The sequence below is a fragment of the Poecilia latipinna genome, unplaced genomic scaffold, assembly GCF_001443285.1.
Source record: "Poecilia latipinna isolate Pla-1442-1.1 unplaced genomic scaffold, P_latipinna-1.0 Scaffold1658, whole genome shotgun sequence".
Taxonomy (NCBI): domain Eukaryota; kingdom Metazoa; phylum Chordata; class Actinopteri; order Cyprinodontiformes; family Poeciliidae; genus Poecilia; species Poecilia latipinna.
In genome coordinates, this window is record NW_015114274.1 from 43,281 (window position 1) to 67,939 (window position 24,659).

At 41.1% G+C, this 24,659-nt stretch overlaps 1 protein-coding gene across 3 annotated transcripts in view; it reads right to left on the reverse strand.

Annotated features, from left to right (window-relative positions):
* Positions 1 to 24,659, reverse strand: part of LOC106964335 (stromal interaction molecule 2-like) — a 53,737-nt gene that overhangs the window by 23,522 nt on the left and 5,556 nt on the right. For all 3 annotated transcript variants that reach the window (XM_015059810.1, XM_015059809.1, XM_015059808.1), the window contains one exon: positions 5,756 to 5,886. In XM_015059810.1, the coding sequence (XP_014915296.1) occupies positions 5,756 to 5,886 (131 nt within the window). The remainder of the gene's footprint in view (positions 1 to 5,755; positions 5,887 to 24,659) is intronic.

The following is a 24,659-nucleotide window of genomic DNA, read 5'->3' on the forward strand; positions in this document are numbered from 1 at the left end:
TTTTTTTTAGGTTTTTTTTTTTTTGTTTTTTTTTTTTTTTTTTTTTTTTAGTTTGTTGTTTTTTTTTTTTTTTTTTTTTTTTTTTTTTTTTTTTTTTCAATATTTAAAATATCTTCCAGTTCCAGTGTGGAGCGTTCTCTACATAATTTAACTTTTAGTCTTTGAGAGGTAAAACTTGTCAATATTTTACTTGAAAATGCTCTCAAAACAACGATATTATTGTTTATCCCTTATTCGGCTAGAAGGAAACTAGTTAGGAGTTAACAGCTTCCCAAACCGACAGATTTCACGGCAAAGATGAGGCTTTCAGACCTAAAAACACTATGAAATGTTAGCAATAATGATGGTGGCATTATGCTGTTACAGTCTATAAAAATCCCTTTTGCAGGAATCAGGCAGTCCCTTCCTGGTGCGAAGAGGACGGACTGCATTTATCCGGCTCTGCTCCGTCCCAATGACCATATTTACCACAGCATTTCCCTGCTGCCGCTTCCTGCTTCGGTCAAAATTTAGAAGTGAACACAAGTTCATCCACCGTCCTCTCAGAGCTGCAGAGCACTATTTGCTCAGCAGTAGCAGTCAAAAGCAACGTTTGTGAGTCTCACGGAGCTGTCTGATTTATTCTATTAAAGAAATACTCGGTGAGAGGGGTGGTCTAAAAACAATCAGTTTTCTTGGCTCGGTGAATTAATTATGAAGTATAAATCACCAGGAAATTGCTTTTGCATCAAATCTGGAGGCTACTGGACGCCATTAGCAGGACAGCTGCACAGAGATCAGTGATTGAAGTGGCTGTTTATCTCATTCTCTTATTCAAAAACAAATGAACCAGGACATATTAAAGGCGGCTTTAATCTCGCGATCTTAATTGTGCATCCTTTATATTTATTCAGTCTTTGCTCTAAATCTAGATCCTCCATCTAACCACTACCAAGGCACGCTCTGGTAACTTTCTTTTCAGTCGCCATCTACTCTTGAAATAAAAAAATATGATGTAAAAAAAGACACAAAAAAAATCCTGTTTATTTCTCATTGCTGTTCAGTATGTCATCATTGTTGCTATATTTCTACCCTTCTTACCACCGATTTCTTCATGCGTCTCTGTCTTCAACCCAACAGCCCAAGAAACGGCTATTTTTCTAAATTTTTACCACATGACACCTTATATTTGGTGATGCAAGCATCACGAGATGTAAGTTTAAGCTGTAAATCAAATCTCTGTGTTGGACATTCTCAGACAAGTCAACAAACACCCTCAAGAATCTTCTTTTTATAGACGTATCATACCCTCGATGCTGCTTCTACCCGACTCGGGTTTCCCCCCCCTTCGTGTCGTTCAAAGACGCGCTGCATATACAGTACGCCTCCGCGCCGACGGACCCCGGGCGACGTTGTGCACAATCAGGCGAGAACTAATTAAAGTCTGCAACAGAAGCACCAAAACCACCGCCGCCCCGGTCCGTGACGAGGTTCGAGTTCGTGCAATTCAAGAGATGCAACACGATCTGGCCGAACATCCACTTGGCTGTCGGGCGGCAGCGAGAGGCGAGGACATGCACCTGCCGTCCCCCCAGTGGCTGCGCTCAGCAACAGACCCCACGGGCGTCATCCAAAATCCCTGGGAGTGAGCAGAAAGGTGTGGCCTGTAGAACCGCATTCGAGCAGGTGCAGTCTATGATAAAACGATAAAATATCACCAAAATCACTTCAAGTTTAAGGATAAATGTCCTGAACAACTCTGGACTTCTTAGCGCAAGATTTGCGTTTAAATAAATGTAGGACTCCAGCTAACAATTATCTTAGTTACTGATTAATCTGTCAGTTTTTCTGATGATTAATTGATTATTCGGATATGAAGTTGCACATTCTGCTCATTTTTTTCATTTAAACGCTCAAGCCTTTGTGTACAGCATTAGAAATACACAAAAGATGCAAAAGAACAAATAAAGGAATTGCTTTTTAAAAAAAGAAAAACTTTTTTTTTACTGAAATGCCATAAATATTTCTATTTTTTGTACAGTTTTGACTTAATTACTGCTCTAAGTGTTTTTCAGAATATGACCTTTTTTGAGTCTGTGCTCTCCAGTTAATCGATTGTTAAATTAGTTGACCGTAACTTAATTAATCGATTCATCTTGATTCATCTGATTTATCGTATCAGCCCTAAATAAATGCCTCCAGAAGGAATATTTTATAGACAGACAAGACATAGATTGAGCTGTTGATGTCAAAGAGAAGCTAAGAATACTGCAACCACCGTCAAGCACGGTGGTGGTAGCATCATGCAGTGGGGCAACAGAGCAAAAGTTTGCCCAAAAGGTAAACAGAAACATAATTTATTGTCCCTCTGTGGGAAAACTATAAACAATAAATCATAGTGGTTAACATGCAATTAAAAAGATGTTCACCAGCCGCTTTATTAGCTACACCTGCCTAACGGCATTCTCAGCCAATAACAACGCCACGAAACTCGTCCAGGGAAGACCAGTTTAGTGAAAGTTCAACTAGTGACTCTGCTGTCAGAGCCAGGCGGACTGGTCCAAATATTTCAGAAGCAACTCATACACTAGCAGGTTCTCACACATTCACAGTTTGGGTTTTCAAGAAATTGTAAAAAAGAGTGAAAGAAATAAGCGAGTCGCATTGATGTCTGAAGAAAACGTGCAGCAGCACCTGAAATAACCTCTTGCTACAACCAAGGTAGGCAGAATACCGTTCCTGAAGGCAAGACGAAAACACGAGACAGTTAACAGATCGCAAGAAAAAGAAAAAAAAAAAAAGGTTGCCTGGTCCAACGAGTCTCCAGTTGCAAACATTACAATGACAGATTGAGAGTTTAGTAGAAATAGCATTAAAAAAAAAGCAGAGCTACAGCCTCCGGCGGTCACGGATCGGGACTGTTGCTGAACACGTTCGTCCCTTTCTGAACACAGTGTACCCGTCTTTTGATGGCCACTAATCCGCCCCGTATAACAGCTCACATCATCTCCAACTGGCTCCTTGTACGTCGTCACCAATGGCCACCGGATCTCAAAAGACGGCTCAACTGCGTACTAGTAAGGTGTGTCTAATAAAGTGGCCAGCAGTGAGTCTACGGCAACTAAGGAAATATGTCAGATTCAAAGAAATGTAGTCACAATCTCCCACTGAAAAACCTATCTCTCTTCAGAAAGCAAACAAAGAAGAAGAAGAAAATAATAATTTGGGAAGAAGAGACTCAATGGTGACTGTCTTCTGCTGGGAAGAAACGAACACGATTTACCATCATAGCAGACAAAAGTTAAACCAGGCTGTTTATAGCTCATCACTGACACACACATGCCCTAATGTGGACAGGGATCCATTAAAACAAGACCCAAACGACTAACCGAGGCGCCACAGATGGGGCAGCGGGGTATAGCTATCTCTCACACCAGAACTCCTTCAACACTTGAAATTACTCCTGGGGGGAAAAAAAAGCGGTCGTCAGACGTTTATTAGCAAGAGACTGAAATGGAGGGTGGCGGATCAGAGAGCTCTCGTGCGTCAATCTACCCTTCCAGTCAACCAAACACCTCCAACCAGCTGCTTTGTGCTGGGGGTGCCAGAGGTCAGAAACATTGTCAAGGGTTTAGTCTTAGATGGCGGATCTGATTCGAAAAACCACAAACGTTACCATCTCTGAAATACTGACGTTATGAATGAGTGAATGGTGAATGTGGCTACGCTTTTTTTTTTTTATTTTATTTTTTATTTTTTTCTTTAAAGCAATCCCACAGTTTTGTGTTTATTTGGAGCGGAAATTGAAACTGAAAGACACATTTTCCTCATTGCACGGCCGTAATATAAAATCCGTCATAGCATTGCTCGGTGTTGTGATGATGTGTCGCTATGACAGGAATGCTGACTCATCCGTTGATGACTGACTGCTAAGCATTAAAATCATTTGACTTTCAGCCAGGCCCTCCCCTCCTCCCTCTCTCTCTCTCCCTCCCTCCTTCTGTGCTCTCTCTCTCTCTCTGTCCTCTCTCTCTCTGTCTGTCTCTCTCTCTCTCTCTCCCTCTGTCCTCTCTCTCTCTCAGCGCTGGAAACTAAATATTTACATGCGTCGACCTGTGACGGACAAGAGATCCTGCTTCAACAAAGCCCCATCTGGCAAATGAAAAAGCTTTAGGAAAACATTCTCTAGCTGAATATACAAAATGTAAGACCAGCAATTAAAAGTGTAGAAAAGTGGCAGTTTTAAGGTTAAGCATTTATTTTCTTAAACTTCTGACATTTAATTTTGCTGACATTTAGCCGCGAGGTCAACGATTGTGAACTTTGTCTCTTTAGAAGATTTTCCTTTCTGTTTCTTGATATTTATGCATTGTTTAAAAAACACTACCTTGAGGCATTTTGGTCCCTTCACGCTGTTCTAACAAGAGCACTGTTGCAAATTGTTGATATTTGCATAAATTTCCCACCTCATTCATTCATTCATTCATTTTTTTATAGCCATTAAGAAGCCTCTGGCATTAATTTGGACAATATTTTAATGGGTTGCTTTTCTGATAAGGTCCAGTTTGTAGGTGTAGAACTTTAATTGGGTTGAGACTGGCTGATTCTAGAGGGTAATATGAGAATGTTTTGAGGTTTGGAAGCATTTCCCTGCTGTAATTATAAAATATGTCCAAATTTCAACTGTTTTTAGATGCTGATCTCAGGTGAAGTTTCATTGTTATTCCAGAAACATTGAGGAATGCACCACGAAGAAAAACATGTCCACAGCATGATGCTGCCGCCGTCGTGCGTAGCGACAACCATTTCCAGTTCATACGAGGCTGAGTCATGATTAAACGATGCAAATCATGTCTGCTGGAATGTTGTCACAACATTGTGGTGAAGTAAAAAGGCAGGATGACAGTCGTAACGGATATTCTCATCACAATATTAATGAGTTATGTCTTGAGATGAACAGATTCAACAGCTGAAACGACCTGATCTTAAAGGTTGTGCTTTTTATTATTTATTTCATTTTGATTTTTTTCTTATTTATAGTCGCAGAAAGAACTCGGTTTGCCTTCTAGGATGTAGTTCTATCTACTTTTTTTGTTCTAAAACCTAAAACGAAAAACTATGTTTGAAAAATTTCATCCACAAACAATTGGATTTTCTATGATACATCTGGAAAAACTGTAGACGTTTTCTTTTTCTTCATGTCGGTTTTATGAATACACTTAGTTTTCGTAAAAACGCCTCTTTGAATTGTCAAGGTTGCTATTTGTTCTCTGTGTTGATAGTTTGGGTCAATTGTTGAGACTCGAGGAATGTACCAATGACACCAAATAACCCTAAAAGAAAAACTAAACAAGTTGTGTAGCACTAGGACGAATGGATTACCTACTTATTTAAAAGCCACGTGTTAAATCAGTCATTAAAATCTCAAAATCAGTACAACAGATTGCATCTAAACTCTACGGAAGCCCATTTTGGCTATGAAAGAAAAAATAAAAGACCAACACGAAGTCATAATTTCGACTTTGAAAGTCATAGTTATGGCTTTCGAAGTCATAATTATGAGATTCAAAGTCGAAATTATGACTTCCTGTTGGTCTTTTATTTTTTCTTTCATGGCGGAAATGGGCTTCTATAAAACTCCTAACCGGAGCTGTAGCTAAAAAATCATCAAGTTAAAACTAAAACCAACAGCGCCAGTCTCTCTCCCCCCGTGACCTGCTGTGTGTTCGTGTTCGCCCGGTTTCTGAAACGCTAAACGCGGAGCCCCGAAGCTCACCTCCAAGCTCTCGTTGACCTCTATCCCTCCGTCGTTGTCGTCGTCCAGCTGCTTGTGGATGTGCCGCAGCGCCTCCAGGCTGAAGCGGTCGGCCTCGCCCACGCACGGCGGCATCACGACGAGACACGGATCTACGGGAGAAGAAACGTTTCACGTCAGCTCATCGTCCCACGTGCCACACGTAAAACACAAATTCTAATAAAAGAAGTGCGCTTCAATTTCCCAGAGACAAGAGATATTTGTTGTGTGACTCACTGAAAACGGCCCCCAGCGCAACGCAAGACGCGCCAGCGAGCGGGGATCACTTTCAAGAGTCGCAGTGGGAAAGCCGCGACGACAATTAAATTAGACACATTTTAATTATTTCAAGACAATCCTGGAAGACTAAAATACAAGAAGTGGTATTTAATCAGTGAAGACAGTTAGTCGGGCATTTCGTTGCGACTTATTTTCAAAAATGCAGGCAGGATTTCATTTTAAAACTCAGGATTTTGTGGGTTTTCAGAGGAGCTACTTCGGATATCAGAACAGAATATATTCAAAGCAACGAAATATTCGACCTATTTACATACGGAGGACAAAGCAAATGTTTTGTTGTGGTTTCTGCAACACTGAGTAATCAGCCTTTGCTGCTTCTGTTACAATACATAGCTTGTATCAACTAAAGAGTAAAACAAGCTAAGTCACACGCACGCTGCACCGAAGCCATCAGTCATGTCAATGGGGGGAAAATGAATACGGCAACACGGAGGCATTTCGGTGCTGTTCGCCTCCACGGTTGTTCCAGCTAACGAGGCTCCAGTTGCATGAAATCTTCCTCATCTAAAAAGGTTTGAAATGCAGCTCCAAACACACAAATTTGAATTTTCAGCACATAAATCACTTTTAAAAACTTCAGTTCACATTCTGCCAAATAAATGGGAATAATGTGCTGCACTGTTCAGAGCTCCAGACCGGCTGTTTGCACTGGTGTGCAATTAGCAAGGGGCTGCCACCGCCGCTTTCACAGCACATATACCGTCACAACACTGCATTTTTAACAGTGATATTTTATCTAATTTACCCCATAGAATGTCTTCTGTATTGAAATGTTTATATACGTTTTTTAACAATGTTTATCCAGAGTTGTTTTAGACTTTTTGTCTAAAATATGTAGACAAGAGGTCACATGTACGGAAGAGGTTCAATAAACTAGAAAAACTTGTTGTTTTTTTTTTAAACTTCTAGATCTGCAAAATTTATACCTTTTTAAGCTACTGGCTGCAGAAGGAAACATCTGTATTTTTATGATTTGACACACAATATTTCCAACATTTCTACAAGCACTTGCGGATTCCAACGAGGTCGCATCATGATTTCGGAGTCAGCCAATCAGCTCTCATTTATCCGACGGATGTCGTTCGTCAGGTTTTCAACAAGAGGCTTCAGGTCAAACGCTGACTGGCGAAGAAACAAATATTCGAAGCACACCGCATACTTTTGCCGTAAATTGCGGCATGATAGTTAGTGATCAAGTAAAATGTCATATTCCTGACAGCCTGTTAAGTTATTAATAGGATATCAGAGTAGTTAAATGTAGCACAAAGCAGATTTATCTTTAAAACAGCAGCTCGGGGCTCCTGTGTAAAAACTCTGCTGAATGTTGTTGTCATTCCTGCGGCGTCCCTTAGCGTCCCCCCCGTCTTGTTTTTATTTGACCACCCCTGAACTGGAAAGGAGCCACATTGTCTCAGAGTCCCCACAAATACAAAACCAAAGTATTAGAAAATCCTCAGAAAACTGCAGCTCAGGCGCAAACACCCACACACGCATGCCCCACATTCGTCCCGATTTCAAAGACATCAGTCAAACCGAACAAAAAAGTTTTTCCACCTCAAAGATGGGAGCCGTCAATCAGTCATGTTCTGGCCTCGGTCCAAGCCAGAAGAACAGCCGTGTCCTGCGCTGGCGAGAGTTCAAACAGAAACGAGCAACCGCAAAACCAACACACCACCACCCAACACGCCCAAACTCGGGTCTGTAATTCACGTTGGCAACAAGAAACCCGTCAGTGCCTGAAAGGGCAATAGAGAAACCAAGAGTAAAAAAAACAACAACAAAAAAAACAGCCGTGCCTTTTAAAACAGTTAATGTTTGGTAATTACTTCCAGGGCACAGAATAAAACCGAGCACTAGAGTAAGATTACGAAAGTTCAAAGATTCAGGAAATAATGTGGTGCGTGTTTTCTGAAAATATTGGGAATTGTTTCAATTGTTTGATTTTCTTCTGTTTTTCTTTCGCAGTGCTACAGTCACATGAACCATTTCTACACCAAAACGTTTCCTGACTGCAAATTTTGCCCATAAACATTGGAGGTTTCTGCACCATCACCTTTAGCCTCACTGACAGCAGATCTGACTGATTCAGTGCACCATCAGTCATGACGTCCAGCAAAATACATGTGTATAATACATTTTTTTATTCATACATCGAGTGTACTGGAAAGGACTAATGCACAAAAATCTAAAAATTATATTTTCTCTAATTACAACAACTCTGTGCTGATCCCGATGCATTTCAGATATTGCAAAATTGTATTAAACTCTTTTCTGTTGTTAAAAGTTCACACATAAAATATAATGGCACATAGCGTGGCCACTGACTTCCTGTGAAATTCCTCTCGATTAAAATCCTGCTTCGCAGACAGTCTGCGCTTTCTCCCATTTACTTGGATTCCTCCTGTAGAATCAGCGAACAGAAGGAGAAGTTGTGAACTTCGATTTTCTGGACTGTTTTAGAATTGCAGTCAGCCTGTACTTTTCCAAATACTGAATTAACGTCAACAGTCGCGTTGTTCAGCTCGGCGCTTCTCTTTCTGTGGTGGAGGATGGTTGTTTACAGCGCAGGCGATTCGCGCTACGCTTCGCGGCGTCGAACGGGTGCATTACACATGTCACGGCCAAATAAAACGTCAGACTCCACCCCTACAGGAAGCAATCGTTTCTCAGCAGCCACCTTCTGTACTAAGCAAAGCGGAGTACGAGGGGCTGGTTTTTATTAGGCAGATCTGAACCTAGAAAAGGACAAAAAGTATATAATCCCCGCAGACTGCTATAATAACAGCAGTCAAACAATTGCACACACTCTGTTTGTGCAAGTGTGCAGGATAAATAATATGGGCCACTCCTTGCTCGTTTTAATCCCCCTCTTAAATCCCCACTTATGATGTAAGAGTAAATGTTTGACAGTAAGGCAAATACATTTTGCATTTGACTAAAGAACTCGCCACGTCCCTCCCTCTCACCACAGTCCATGTGCAACTTGGAGGTCAGTCCAGAAAGAAGCCATGTTGTACATGGAGTGTGGCCGGTCATTACCAACAAATATCTGAATAGCCCATACTTTTGCTGGAGGCAGTCGTGGTGTACATACGCTACGTTGGTCGCATGGAGGTACGAGGAGAATATGCGACAATGGTCAAAATGCTAAAGCATTTTAACATCCAACTGATACAGCATTTTCATCAACTTATTAAAGGTTTGGTGGGCTAACTAATGTTAGCAGCTGTTTTATTTGTTCATTCGTTCCTAATTTAGGGGGGAAAAAAACAATCAAATTCATTTTAAAAAGAAAAGGAACTGGCACGGGCAAATGACTGAGCTTAGATGAAGCTGTGATCACGTGTTCATGTGAAGACAGATACAGCATATCAGAACTGATTTAAATGTAATGCTATACAGAGGACCTGGTGGAAACATCACGCGTTACTTCCTGGTTGGCTGAAATGACGAGCACCAGCCTTCTCTTTAACAAACCTCTGAGAAACAGGAAGGAGGCGACCACATTATCGCTCTAAACCACAAACAGAGAGCAAAAAAGTTGTACGATGTCAGAAATCCTTTCAGTAAAGTCTTAGTCAAAGAAGCCTGCATCTGTTTCCAGTCAAAAGGCACCTGAGAACAACTTACATAATGTATTTGCCTAGATCATCTGGGAAGTTTACATAGTCTGCTGTTTGCATAGCAGCATGCATATCTATTAGGCTGTTTGGTTATTTAAAGGGACACATAACTTTTTGTTTTTAGGGAGGTGTGGGGGGTTACAAGCCAGGGCCGAGACACACACACACACAGCTGCATATCCTATTGTGAGTCCAAGTTTAACTCTTAAGTGGGTTTTACAGGACTGACAGATTTTGCTTCATTTCTCTCCATATGCTGCTGTTGTGGTGGCATAATTCCTCATGATCCGACTTATCTTCCCACACAGGGAAAAACAAGAAGACAGAAGGAAAAACTGTCAGTCACAGCTGGAATGCCTGCTGTGCGACTCTGGAAGACGACAGCACAGGCCTTTCTTTCCCAGGAGCCTTACTTATTTTTTTGTATGATTGAGTACGTTTTAGGAACTGCCGTTGGCGCAACAAAGAGGAACAGGAAGTGCCCCTCGCTAACCTTGAGCTCTCCCGGGGAGAAGCACGCTTCAAAACAAAACAGCGAAGCCTTAAAGATGACAAATTTGGAAAGCACTGGGTTATTTTTAGTCCCGGCTGGCGGGGTGTAAAAAAAAAAAAAAAAAAACTCAACAATGGCAGAGGTCTCCCTCGCTCGAGCGGGCGGAAGCGGCGCTCAGACAGACGCACACACGCAGCGCGGCGGCACGACGCGAGCGGTAGTAAAGCCGTTTGAGTTGCTTTAACTCACAAACGCATGCGGGCCGTCGCAGAGAGGGCAGCAGCTTGGCTTCAAAAGAATCTGATAACAAAAGCATTTAGCTGTCAGCCTCTTCCTTTAAAGTGAAATGTTGCACCTGAAAAGAGGGTTTTTTTTTTCCTCTTCTTAGCACGATATATGCATGTCATTAACAAGCCTCTGTCTTTGTTCGCACAAGGAGCTGAAGAGAAGGAGACAGGAGGAGAAAACAATGAAGACAAAGTGCTCTGTGGTCTGGGACTTCCTCAGACATGACCCCCGTGACATTTTGTCGACCGTATTTAAACCAACTACTGCTGCAAAACTCTGCTGGCGTCCGAAAATAGATAAAACATCCACCATCCTGGAGCCGTGTCGGGAGAAACGGAATAGAAGGACCGACGTGTAAAAGAAAGAAAATGAGGCACCTAAAAAAGTATTAAAATTTTTCTTGTTTTGACAACCTGCATTGTGTCTCGTTGGGTTTTTAAGTGATAAAACAACCCAAATCCATGCAGAATCATTAAATGGAATGAAAATGACGCAAAAACTAAAAGTGTGGCATTCATTATTATTTTTGCTCCCTTTAATTGGAGTTCCCCACAAAAAAAAGGAAAAGCGCAGTCAATATTCTGCAAAAGTCATCAAGTGTCCATCTGCAAATCCAGCTGTTCTGTGACAACTTCATGGGTCTGTCGAAGAACAAAAAGAATCATGAAGACCAAGGAAGACGAGTTTTTAATAAGACGCCACTGGTGATGGAAAGCTAGAGCAAAAAAAAAAAAAGTTGCGGGGAAGATGGATGGAGCAAAATACAGAACAATACTGGAAGAATACCTCAAGAAAACTTAAAACTGAGTAGAAATTCATCTCTAGCGGGACAGTGACCCTAAACATGCAGCCGGAGGGTCCCTGAAATGGTGTAGAGCAAAGCATAGTTGTGTTAAAACGGCTCAGTCAAAGTCCGTACCTACATCCAGTTGAATGTCTAATAGATTTTCTTTTGTAAATGCTCTCAGTCCAATCTGAAGAGCTGAAGCCGTTTCCCGAAAAACAACAGGCAAACATTTCAGCCTGAAAATTTGAAGCCGTTCGAGCTACTTTACAGCTTTTCACTTTTTCCAAAACTAAACACTTTGAAGCCGTCCAATGAACTTCCTCCGACTTCCATTTACAAAGACAGATGTATCATTTTCAGGTGGCTGTAAATCAACAGCATGAGTGTCACTGTTTTCCCAGCAGTGAGGATTAGAACCGGTCTCGGAGAACAAGCGGAGGCTTTAAATCAGCTCCCCACAAAGGGAGATCTCTACGTGGGACCGAGCTTAGCTCCGATTCCGTCCTCGCTATAACTTGATCTGGGACGAGGAGCCTGATTCAGGGTAAGGGTATATGAGAGGAGGGCGTGTGCGTGGTGGGCAGCGGGGAGTTAAGACAGCAGGATACGGTGGGTTTGATGATCTGTGACTGTGGGGAGCTGAGGCGGCCTCTTTTCACCAGCACGCCAGCTTGAGATTTCTCAGGATCCTCTGCTATTTCCTCCTCTTACATAAACACACGCACACACTAACCCCTCTTTCTCCAGACACAGTCATTTTTCATTGCAGCATTACTCATCACACAGCAACTATTAATACAGACTTTAAAGTAAATGTTTTTTTTCGGCGGCATTACATCGGCTGGCAGAATCAGAAAGAGGCTCAGACAAGAAATAAATTAATCTTTAACACGTTTATCCATTAAAACTCTCGACTGGCCAGATAATATCATCAAAATTTTGAACATAATTGTTTTGTTATTTTGCTGAAACTTAGGTATCCGATTTAAAATAATCAAATTTCTATTTGACAGTATTTAAATTGAGGTGGTAACAATCAAAATGTTGTTTTTTTTCTTGTTTGTTTTTTTTTGCGGTAGTAAAAATCATTTAGATCATGCTATGCAATGTTTATGCATGTTGTTTTGTTCTTTTTTTTGCGTAAGTACGATTTAAAATGTGATGGTATTATAGATTCAAGGTTATGCTTAAACCCTAACCCTAACCCTTATGCTGTGAGTATTGTCACACCAGCCTATATGAAACTTATGCTTCCCTAAAATAATTCAGCGGCTCTCAAAACTTAACACACCACTGTTAAAGTTGCAGGTTTTTTAAATTTTATAAAAATGTAACTTATGTGCCATTTAAGAAAAAAGTATAGGGGAAGACTGTTGGATACAAGTGGATGCTTTTGTAGGAGCAACTTTTCCTTCAGGTTAGTCTTTCATCCTTTTTTGAGTTCATCTCTACCGTCAATCTGATGAAACAGAAACGCAGTTCGGATCTCCTGGTAGGAGTCAGTGAATGCAGCACCATTACTGCATGGGACTGCGGATAATGAATGTATATTAGGTAATTACAGAGTTGCATTCATGCCATTAACAACGTTTGGTGAAGCTTTGGTTTAGCGCAGCAGGAAAGCGGTTTTATGGCAGGCGCTGAGGTCTGTACAACAGCCAGCTACACTCTTCCACTGCCAAACACGGCAGCTGCAACCAGATGCAGGTTTTTCAATAAAAGCATGCTGGTGGAAATAATGCATTGCTTTCCCTAGTGTCTTTATTGGCTACTTTCAGGCTGAGGTTTTGTTTGCAGTGAATTAACAAAACATCAACTTGTAAAATTGGCAATATTTATTTTATCTAATGCCAACTGTAACCATCACTGCAACATTAAGCGGTGTCGTTGCCTGCTGCAAGCTTTAATGCGCCTACTCTGACGAAGGCAAGATCCTAAGGCTCGGTTTGTAAAGAGCTAATTGCTCTTGCAAAGGCATGAGGAAGAAGCATTCTGGTTGTCTGGCACGAGGAATGCAAAATATGTTTGCATTCCTGATCCTCAGGGTTTTGTTTGCAGGAAATCCCCAGGGTTCACCTTTGGCTCATTAAATTTGAATCAAGATAAGTATTGCTGCAGCTGCTGCAGGAGAGTTTAGATAAGCTCAGAGTCCACATTAGCAAGACTCTGAGCTAAGATATAAAAGCTGCCCCAACAGAGGTAGGGCAGTCGAGTCTTTTTTATTTTGCCTTCTCTGTGTGTTTTACAAAAGGACCGATTAGGAGAGGGGAGTACAGGTCAGCTCATCTCTGTTACGCAACACGCTCCTTAAACGACATACCGACAGGAACAAGTCGGCCGAGGTTGCTTTGAGGCAAGTCGGGTCCTGCGTGAAGGAACGAGGTGTTTTTGCAGAACTGCGATGGAAGCTCTTTTTTTTCCGCATCACACGAGTCATGTGTAACAACCGGATGTTACTACTGGCGGAAAAGACGAAGAAGACAACAGGAAGTGGTGGGAGGATGAACAAAGTTATTCACGTGTGACTCTACTTGCGTTTATTTAAGTGAAACACTGCCATTGCAAAATGTTGGGGGGTTTTTTGACAACATTTTTCAGTTGCAGAATTGTGTCAGCTTTGTTGTGCACATTTGTAACAGAAACACAGCCAGCAAGTGTCTGTCTAAGCTTTGCTCTGCGCCAACTTTAGGTGATGAAAATGGCTCAGCTTTGGTCAATTTTGATGCAAAAGAGTTAATCTCTTTCGAAATGGTGTACCTCCATACATTTGTTTTTCTAACAACAAGAGTTTTCTTTGAGCCAAGTAAGGAGCCACAGCACACGTTTAAAAGAAAGACAATTTAGAGTAACACAACAACCAAAACAGGCATTATTTTGGATTGTGGGAGGAAGTTGGTGCACCCAACTTCCTTCCACTGTGTGAACCCGGCTGAGGATGTGATGTCAGAGTGGACCGTCGTACATGCTGCCCATGTGGCAGTCTCATAAGTCAAGCTGACGGGTCAGTATTAAAGGCGGGTAAATAAAGCTTCGGGAGAGTCTACCATTTCAGCTTATCAGCAACCGTTAGTAAGACACAAATATCATCAGCCGCCGGTGAGAGCAGAGGTATGAGAAGGGTGGAAGAGAGGCAGTTAAACAAGATACAGAAAGGATTTGTTACTCTCGGTTTTCACAAGTTGGTCACAAGAGTGCAATGTTAAAAACAGACCCCGTTTTGAGAAGCGTTCTCCTCCAAAAGTAGTTTGGGGATCGAAATGAGTCGCTAAAACGGAGACCGAGTCCGACTGGCAACTGGGTACCTTGTCGGACGTGTTTCAGCGCCGATGCTTTACCACCATTCATTTGATGCTGTGCTGACAGATGAGTCTTTAAACCCCTTGTGTTGCAGCCAGGCGTGGCAGGGGAATGCGCTGCAACAAAGTCACCAATGAGCGGCACGCACAAATATATGATTATGCCCGATGAAAAGACAACCACTGCCATCCACAAACACAACTACGGGTTCTTAAAAGACGCCTAGATAAGCCACCTCTGTAGGCTGTATTCAACATGTCTGAACGAACCTTCATCCGCTCTGAAAGACGACAGAATACAGAACATATCGAGCACATAGCACAGGAGGAGGTGGATCAGCTCAGGGATCTGTGGTTGCAGAGACAAACGACTGTGACGTCTTGCCGGCTTACAGGAGCCCACTCCTTTTGAGAAAAATCTCGAGCATCTCAACCAACGGTAATCCCCTGCTTGGGCAACAGCTTGAAACAAGAGGGCAGACGAAGAGGAAGGGCCTCAACATCTCGCTTAGTCTTATGAGAAAACTTCCAGAAAAGGAGACGTTCCCTGCTTTCTCTCAGGAATGCCTGAGTAAGAACCAGAACACGGGATGTGCGATGCAGGCCTCAGACGCGAGGAGGAAAGGGCACTGCGAGGCCGAGCAATCATTTAATTAGCTGAACTCGACACGCTCCTATGGACAGGAGGTTAATGGAGTGTCTGCAGAGAGGCAAAGGGGATAGCTGAAGAAAAGCATGATGGGAGTTCAGTGTGTACGTGCAGTATATATTGTACAAAGACCAGAAACAGTAGAAAATTATTTCTGCTACTGAGCGTGCCTCCTAGTTAATCCCAGCTGGGATTATGTGTTCCCCTATCTCTTACGGGGCCCTGAGGGATGGAAAGCTAAAGAGAAGAGGACAAATGTGTCTTTGGATTTCCAGCAGAAACAAAGTAAGTTTTTTCAGACACATAAATTAAGGTTAGGATTTCTGAAAAAAAGCCCTGCCAAAAGTGTTCACTCACCCTCATTAAATTCAGGTGTTCTACTAAGTTTCACTGCCGCGTGTATAAAAAACCCCGCAGAACGGGGAAGGCCTCTACAAACGTCTGAGGAAGAGTTGGTTCCAGTCGTGAAATATTCCACAGTTAGAAGCATAAAGAGTGATTGGAAAAGACAGAAACTCAGCCACAAAGTGGTGGATGATGTAAAATTACAGAGCAGGGTCAGCAGATGATGAGGCTTGCTGTGAGCAGAGGTCACCAAGTTTATGCATTCAGTAGCTACAGACCTCCCAACTTCAGATCACTTCAAGAACAGGCCACAGAGAGCTGAATGAGTTTCCACTGGCAAGCAGCTACTTTCAAGCCTTTTATCACCAGATTCAATCCTCAGCATCGGATGTATTAGCCTTTCTGGGCGTTTTCACACCTCATATTCTGGGAGACTCAGTTTGGATTGGGAACCAAAATTGCAACGTTTGCTACATTTTCAGCTGGTGCTTTTTGCTTTCACACTGCACTGTGTCAAATGTACCAAACTCTTGAAGCAGCCTGTTCGTACCCTCACCCAGTGGTGACGTTGCACCAAGAACCTCTGAAGGAAACTGTACAAAGGCCTCTGAGCACAACCTCCTGTTCCAACATGAATGCACCAACACATGAAACAAGCTCTATGAAGACTTGAGAAAGTTGCTGTGTAAAAGCTAGAGAAACCTGCACAAAGTCCTGACTACTTTGGGAGAACTGAAGACTGGACACCATTAGCTGAGTCCTGTTGTCCAACATGAGTGTCTGACCTCATAGACGTGCTTCTGGAAAAATGGCCGTACATTCCTATAAACACACTCCTAAACCATGAGGAAATCCTGTTTACGAGTTTACAGTAAAAGCCGTTGTAGCTGCAAAGAGCACAAGTTAACACAAACTGTATGAACAGCACCTTAAGCTTTGCAACACAATTACAGCAAAATGAATACAAAGAGCTGAAAAAGTGTGTGTGTGGGGGGGGGTGGCGGGGACATTGTTGAGGTATAAATGTATTTATATCTCAACAATCTCAAGGGAATTATTAGAAAAACAAAACACCAAAGACAGAAATCTCAAGTCACACTTTAAACAATATTTCTAGTTGTGAGCAGAAGAGCGGGTTGAGCGACTGAATGAGGCTGAACGCAACAAAAATAAAACGAAACCCTTCCCAGGTGCTTCAAGAAACGATGAGAAGATCCCTTGTCACGCTTTTCATTCGAATTGACTTGTGTGGAAAGGTTACCGAATGCAATTCCTGGGAATTCACACAACGACGGAGCACACCTTGTCCATACAGGTTGTTTTTTTTGTTTTTTGTTTTACTTCCTCAGATCGCATCAGACTGATTAACCTGGAAGAAGAGTTCCTGGTGGGAATTTATCACTTAATCGTCGAAGGGATGCGACCTCAGGACTTCAAAGTGTGGCATTAGGTCTATTCTTAGACAAACGGAGGACAATAAACACGTAGGCTGTCTGTCACTCACAGAAAATCTCTTCCACAATCCTTTAATTTGCAAAACAAAATCCTGTCCTCGTTCGGCACATCACGTTTTCCATCTACAACCGCCTGCTTTAGATCAGTAAACGCCTGAACAGCGAGATAAACTTTTTTCTGCCTTTTGGCAGCATGCTAGTCTGAGGCATGCAGCTTTACGCTTCAGACAAAGTAACTGTCCAAACTCCTGATTTTACAAGTGATTACGTCTGTTGATGATCGGTTAATCAAGTAGGTTCAACGCCTAATTAATTGGTTCCAGTTGACTGATACTTTCAGTCTGAAGTCCTACAGAAACAGCAACATAAACTTAATCTTTTACCTATTGTTTTATTATTTCGTCCTCCATGCACTGTTCTACTCAGAGGGATCCAAAATGTTAGTAGAATGCTAGTAATTGTAATAAATACACATTATAACTGATGATGTGGCAAAAACTTGTGTAAAAGCAGTCAAAAATACAATCCTCCACATCGGTTATTCTTGATTTAGGGTTTCTTTTAATTGATACTTTCACCATTGAATGTTGTAATCATTAAGTTGTATCAAAATCCGAGGTCGAGTCTCTGGAGGGGCCAACAAAGACTTTTATTGGTAGCAAAGAAATGCCAGGAACAAAATGTTCAAACTACCACTGTTACCTTTCAAATTTACGAGGTTTTTGTGCCGAGTTTCTCAGCTGAGATATTTGTTAACTTACAACGAAATATAGATTTGGTTCTTCTCCAGTATCCTGTGCGTGTCCTTCATCTTCCTGCAAGACCGGATTCTGTCCTACTTTTTTTTTTTTTTTTTCATTGCCGCTTCTAAATTTGGCTGCAAGGATGGAAGAGTAAGAGATGAATTCCAGAAAACCTGCAGGTTAAAATGTAACAAATAGCAGGGGTTGCCATAGTAAGTAATGTGTCTTCCAAATTCTAAACTTCTTTAAAAAAATAAAAATAAAAAAAATAAAAAAGGTAAGAGTCTTCCTTATTTTTAATCTTTTCCCTAAAGGGAGCCAAACTGTCAAGTCTATCTGCGGGACATTTTCAGCCATTCTGCAGGTTTAAGAAAGGCTTTTTCTGGAGACAGAGAACACTGACTGCTTTGTTTTTTTTTTTAATTATTATTTTTCTATTTTTCAGACCAGTCCTTGTAAATGATCATTTTCAGAATAAAGCTGCTTGTGTTTACTCCTAGCATATGAATAAGCACACTAACTTACCACACATTTAGTCTTAAATTGTATTTTTGTGACCTCTTCTGTGTCACCAAAACACTTGAGATCTGTTCCACATGTTAAGTTAAATGCAATATTACAGGTTAACTAGCACAAATATGTTTTTGGACCAACAAGGGTAATTCACAACTCCTATTATTTTTATGGTGTACGGGGGAAAGTCAAGGTTGAACTAAAAAGAGGCAGTTTTAGAAACATTTTAATTTATAGTTTTTAAAAAAAACAAGAAAGAAATTCTAAAAGTAATCAAGGTGATTCATCCTTCAGTTTTTTGTATTTTTATTTCCTTTAATTCTATGAAAATACAGTTTTTATTGGTGAAATTTATTTTTAGTATTTTTTTATTGTTTAACCAAGGAGATTGGAACACATCACAACTTTGTGAAAGGCTGCTACTAACGTGTCTAAATATCCCTTTTACATTTGGTTCTTTCCTGGGGGGTTTTTTGCTGCGTGCATTTGTTTTTTGTGGACACACCAGAACTTATGTTTTATTACAAGAACGTTTGATTAATAATTCAGTCACTGACAAGCATCATTAAGGTCTTCCCTCAAAATTTTTAAAACAAACTGTGACATGTAATCAAGTTGGACAATTAGTATTTTGAAAGAACCTTATCATATTTGGAGAAGAAGGTAACGAGGAACCGTAGCCGCTTGGTGGGATAAATTGTCGATTATGGGATCAAAATAAAGCTCAACTACCAATGGAAGGATAACTCGGCTAATTTAGTTGATACAAGGAAAAATAACCTGGGTTCTTGAGAAATGAAAAGAAATTTAAATTTAAGATAAATTTTCTTGTAACCATCAAAAGTTAATATGAAAAGAGAAATAAACTGAGCTTCCTATTTAAATATTTTTCTCTCGGTCTCTCGTCTTGTAAATGACGCTGTTATGAGTACAGGTCAGAGCATGACCGTCAGCGGAGACAGAACGGAGAAGGGACAGCATACCAAAGAAATCCACACCACTCACTGCCCTCCTTACCCGGGCCCACCGCATCACGTGCCCTCTGCCAAGGGAAAGTCCCTGAAATCCGAGGGGGGCCGCTTCTCCGTGCTCACGTCCAGCATTAAATCTCAAAAAATCACCTGAAAATATGTACATTGCTGAGCAAGAAATGGCAAACAATACAGCGACGACGCCCCTGTGACGGTTTTAGACCTCTGTGAAGGACACAACACTGGTTCCTTTCGGTGTTAAGTATTGTCACGGAGGGGAGCCCGCTCTCTCCGTGACCCTTATCCGTCTTTTATCCAGGAGGCATTGAGCCGCCGCTGGGGTTGGCTTCTGTTTCAAGAAGCCGACAAAGGTGAGTTTCTGTTGAGCCTGCAGTAAAACAAAGTCATCTGTCCAATTTATCATCAAGCATAACTGTAAAAAGATCTGGAGTAATTGATCATCCGACCCTTTAAACTGCTGCATAAGGAAACTAAAAATAGAAGAAGTGGCACCTAAAAAGGGAACCAAGACCATTTTCTTTTCTACTCGGCTTTATGCATGTAGATCCGCAACTCTTTACGTCTTTCTACGCAGTTGCTGGTAACGGAGGGCTCACCCAGCTTGTGTGCTGCCAGCTGGGGACATCAACACCTTAAACTGAGCGGCACAGGAACAACAATAGACCCCCGTTCCTCTGGGGAGGTGTGAGGGCAGCCTCTGCTACTGTAAGGCTGCCACTCACAGCAGGAAACGGTTTACAGCGGAGCACACTGACCTATATCTCCAGCTGAAACAGTGAATCAGCTCTTTGGCTGCAAAGGGGGGCCTCTGCTTATGGACGCATTATCTGAAACACCTGTTGTGTGCCTGTTAGATTCAGGAATGTACAATGTGTTTTCCATTTAAGGTCTTTTATCAAACACGTACCGGACAAGAACTGGAGATCCGAAATAAACCTTAAAATTGCGATAAGTGGATCTCAATACAACAATTTGCCGCTCCACCAACTCTCAGCACTCTCTTTGGATGTGATCTTGATCACAGAAACACAATCCTATGGAGGTAAAAACAACTTTGCGTCACTTGTAGATCAGTTTGTCACCATGGCGACGGACCTCAGGAACAATAATGAGCATCCTGGATCCACAGAGGAAATGCTAGCCACAAGGACATGGGGGAGTATTTTGAAAACTTCCTCCACTTGTTAATAGGGTAGATAAAGGGACTTAAGAACTTGGCAATGAGAAGTAACACAGCGATAAGGTATCCAGAAACAGCTGTGTTTTGAATGCAATCATTTAAGTTAATGCCATTCGTGTAAAAATGTTATTTTAAACTATTTCAGTTGTTTTTATCCAAAGTTTGCTTCCTGTGTGAACTTGCTCTGCCACCATTCCTACGAGGTATATATGGCTGTTTCCATTACAAATGTGCAAAAAACTTTGCCAATATTTGCAGTTTCCATTAAACATGAAGCGTAACTGAAAACACACGTGAATATGTTTGTGTTCACACAATGTTATTAACAAACATGCCGTGCCATTATCCTCCTACCAATTTCTTCTTTATCTTTTCCACCGGTAGTAACATTTGCTTTTGATCACAAGCCAAATAAAGTGTTTCTTTTTCAGTTTTACAAAATACACTAATTTTGATGCAGCCAAAAAAAGAAAAACACCTCATCCTAGCGCAAAAACAGTTTTTTTTTTAAACTGCCGCGTTTCCATTAAGCAAATTTATTTTTATAATCCCAATTTACGCAATTACGTAGTCAAAGAAAATACAGCAAGAAAATCAGGACTCTCTTGAGCAAAAAATAATATGTATTTGGCTTTGTTATGACGAATTAGCTGCTACCATAGAAGAAATAGAAATATTACAACAACAAAAAAAAAACTATGTGGTGCAAAACAAATAGCCATGTAGACCTCCAGCACCATCATGATTGTTTTTGTCTGTGACAGAGGAGGCCCTTTTCATTGCTGCTATATATTTAGGCAGCTGCATCAAGATCAGTGACTTATAAGCTCCAAACAGTGATAAAAAAAAGCCGCGTGTTTGTGATTTCTCTGGAGCCTGCAGAGCTGACTGTGCACAGCGGAATGATGCACAAGGTACCCGACGTAATGAAGAATAACACATTGTACACAACACAAAGATTAGCAGAGTGTGCTCCATCAGAGACCTCTGCAGTTCTGCATTAATAAAGACTAGTACAGGTGGTTCCACCTAAACATAGCTGTAATTATTCCTAGACTTACTGGATTGCCGTTATCTCGTACTAGTCTCCATTTATGTATTCAAAGTTAATACTGCCATAAACTTTGTGTTCCCTCAGTTTTTGTCTCTCTCATAGAAAATCTTCCCATTTCAGTAGTTTGGTGTCTTTTTCCCGGACGGAGACATTAATGGAGATATTGCTGTCATTAACATTTTCTTAGGAACGGTTTTCCTAACTTTCTGTGTCTAATTGAGTTTTCATTTAGACAGTTTTCATTTAGACTCTGTCTGTGGAAAACAACTCTGTGTTTTCCACGGACAGAGCTGGTGACCAAGGTGTTGCTCCCATTGAGTTAGTGGACCATTAGCTTTTGTTCCCATAGGAAGCTCGCCTGGTTATCTCTGTTTTTAGCTGGGGTTTTTCATACTGATTCACTTACAAAGCGACTGCTGCCTATACGTGCATATTAAATACTCATAAGGTTTTCTAAATATGGTTTCATCTGTTTTATAGATGGACAGAGTAACTACTACCAATAACTATGAGTACTACTCGTTTGTTTTTCTCATAGATGGTACCACTAGCTCAGTGTTTGTGTCCTCTATTGTCACCACAAACTTGCTTACATTGGGAATTTTTGAATCTGACTGTATTGCATTTTTTGGACTGGATTGAATTATGTGCAATTGCATCTAAATCAGTTTATTGAATTGGAATAAATTGGATTGATTTTGAAATAGTTATTGATCAAATTGTATTTTATATTGTTGGATGTGAATTGGATATTTTGCCTTATAAAGTGTTCAGAGGTTATTCTTCTTATTATTTTTTTTTTTCAGGGAGTTTAAGTGATTTGCGAAAAAGCCAAAGGGTGGGTGCAAACTTTTCTCATGAGTAAAGAAAAAGGACATGGCGTGTCGAGAGCGAGGACATTATGAAACGTTCACATTGACACTGTGACCCCAGGCCAAACCAAAATTTTTCTCTTAAGACTCCAGCTCATCCTGTCTTCCCTCAAGTGTGCGCGTGTGTCAGATTGATAGAACGAAAGGCTGGCCGACGGCAGCATGCAAATTCCTCCGCTCCCAGCAGAACTTAAGCAAGCAGTCAGAAGATAAGCAAATGTTGAACCTCCCTTCCAAACAAATCCCTTTATTAATGCAATCAGTGAGCCCTGAGACAATAAGAGTCACCTCCAATTGGTCTCAAAACACAAAAAAAAGACAGATTGACTTTGTCCAAAAGTTTGACCGAGCTACAGATGCTGAAGGAATGCAAGCTGCATGTGTTTATTCTGATGCACAGCAGCCACTTACCGCATACTAAGATTTCATAACGCGTCTGCCTGTAACCAAGACAACTATCAACCCGCCGGCTCATCACATCGCAACCAAAGGGAAGCGCAATGTTTGTCGAAATGCCAAACAAGAAGATTAAAGTGGGAGAGGTCACATTTGTACAAAACAGACACCTCCCTGTTGTCTGTCTCAAAAATGCTTCTCCACATCACCACCGTGATTTACGATGTACAAAAAAAACACACACAGAGTGATATACTGTGGTCGCGAAGGTGCATTCCCAGTAAAGCAGGAACTGTAAAATGTTGATAAAATTCACAGTGAGGAACACGGGCTGTGAGATCCTTCAGGGAGACAATAGAATACATTTGCAACCTAGTGAAAAACATCTCCCCAACTTTGGTTTTCAATCCAAATCACAAAAAACCAAGACGAGCAACAAATCCAGCATGTCCTCTAATGAATTTCAGATTAATCTTGTAATTATGCTTGTTTGGACTAAACCAACGGAGAGGAGAATAGGAGAGGGACTAAAAGTTATCAATTATTTCCACATTTCTTTGTAGTTTGTAGGCTTAACAATTTATAATAAGAGGTAACAGATACATTATCAATCAGTCGGACAGTAGGGACTTATTACTTTTTTGAAGCAAAAAAAGAGGTAATTCTGGCTCCACGACATAGTCCGGTAGGCACGGTTCGACTGGGGACCAAGGTTGAAATGTTTGTTAAATTTTTAGCTAGCGCGATATACTTTCATGCCGCGCTACATCAAACAATCCAAACCCTTTGAAAAACGTGTTACTATCTTGGCAGTTCTGGTACTGCACCAGGAACCACTCAAGGAAACAACACGAAAAACCTCAAAGTAAGACACTGAGTCCAACTTCCTTCTTCACAAAGTGTAAACAATGGAGCGGTGCCAAGATTTTAACTGATGTAGGATTTCACTTTTGCATTTGGTAAAATAGCACAAGCTAGTTCTCCAAGTAGCACAAGACACTCACATTTGTTTTGGTTGTATTTACCCAGAATGCCCTGTGCTGTAGTCAGTTTCCTGCTTCTGAAGCACTCTCACATAGGCACACAAATTCTGACAGTGGTCAAAAATAAGTAAGCTAAATGCAGGTAGATTGCTAGAATAAAAACCGTATATTTTATTACCGAATTTCTGAAAGACTTTTTCCATAATAGTGGGAGTGTATGTTTAGAATTGAGTCAGTTTGTTTAACTTCATCTTGTCTGGATTAAGTAACACGCAAGAGTCACACCAGTGCGCCTAATCCTTGCTTTTAAAACAAAGTGCACCTGTATTTTACATAATCATTTGCATGACATCTATGTCCATCATGGCTGAAAGTAAACCTCTGGCCAGGACAGTATGTACTCAAAGATTTAGCATTAAATTTCTAAGCTTAAAGTCAACATTTCCATTTCAAAACATCTGCAGTTATCCCTCCAGTAACCGGTTATGTTCAACCCGTGCCCGGATCTTTGAACATCCCAAATCGCAGGGGGGATATACCTGACCCACCTACAGTTTCACCGCCTTGCTGCTCCCAGCAGGCTAAATGGCAGCTTTGAAGCCTGAGAGGATTGGATAAGAGCAGCCTTCATCTCTGAGCTCGATTAAAAAGTCAAAAATCTGCAGGCCTTCCAAATGAATTTTCATACCTCAAATATATAAAAAATGTGAATTAGATCATTACTATTCTCTGTTGTTTGTATCTTGTCATTGTCATTGGCAGGGAAATGCTTTCTGAAAGGGACACATTTTACAAAGGTAAAGAGAAGAAGAATGAAATGTATTGACGACTTCACTAAGAGATGACTTAAGTAAAGACTATAACAGCTTTACTGTTCTAAGGTCTTGCTTAATAGTTATAAAGTCCAGCCTTTTAATG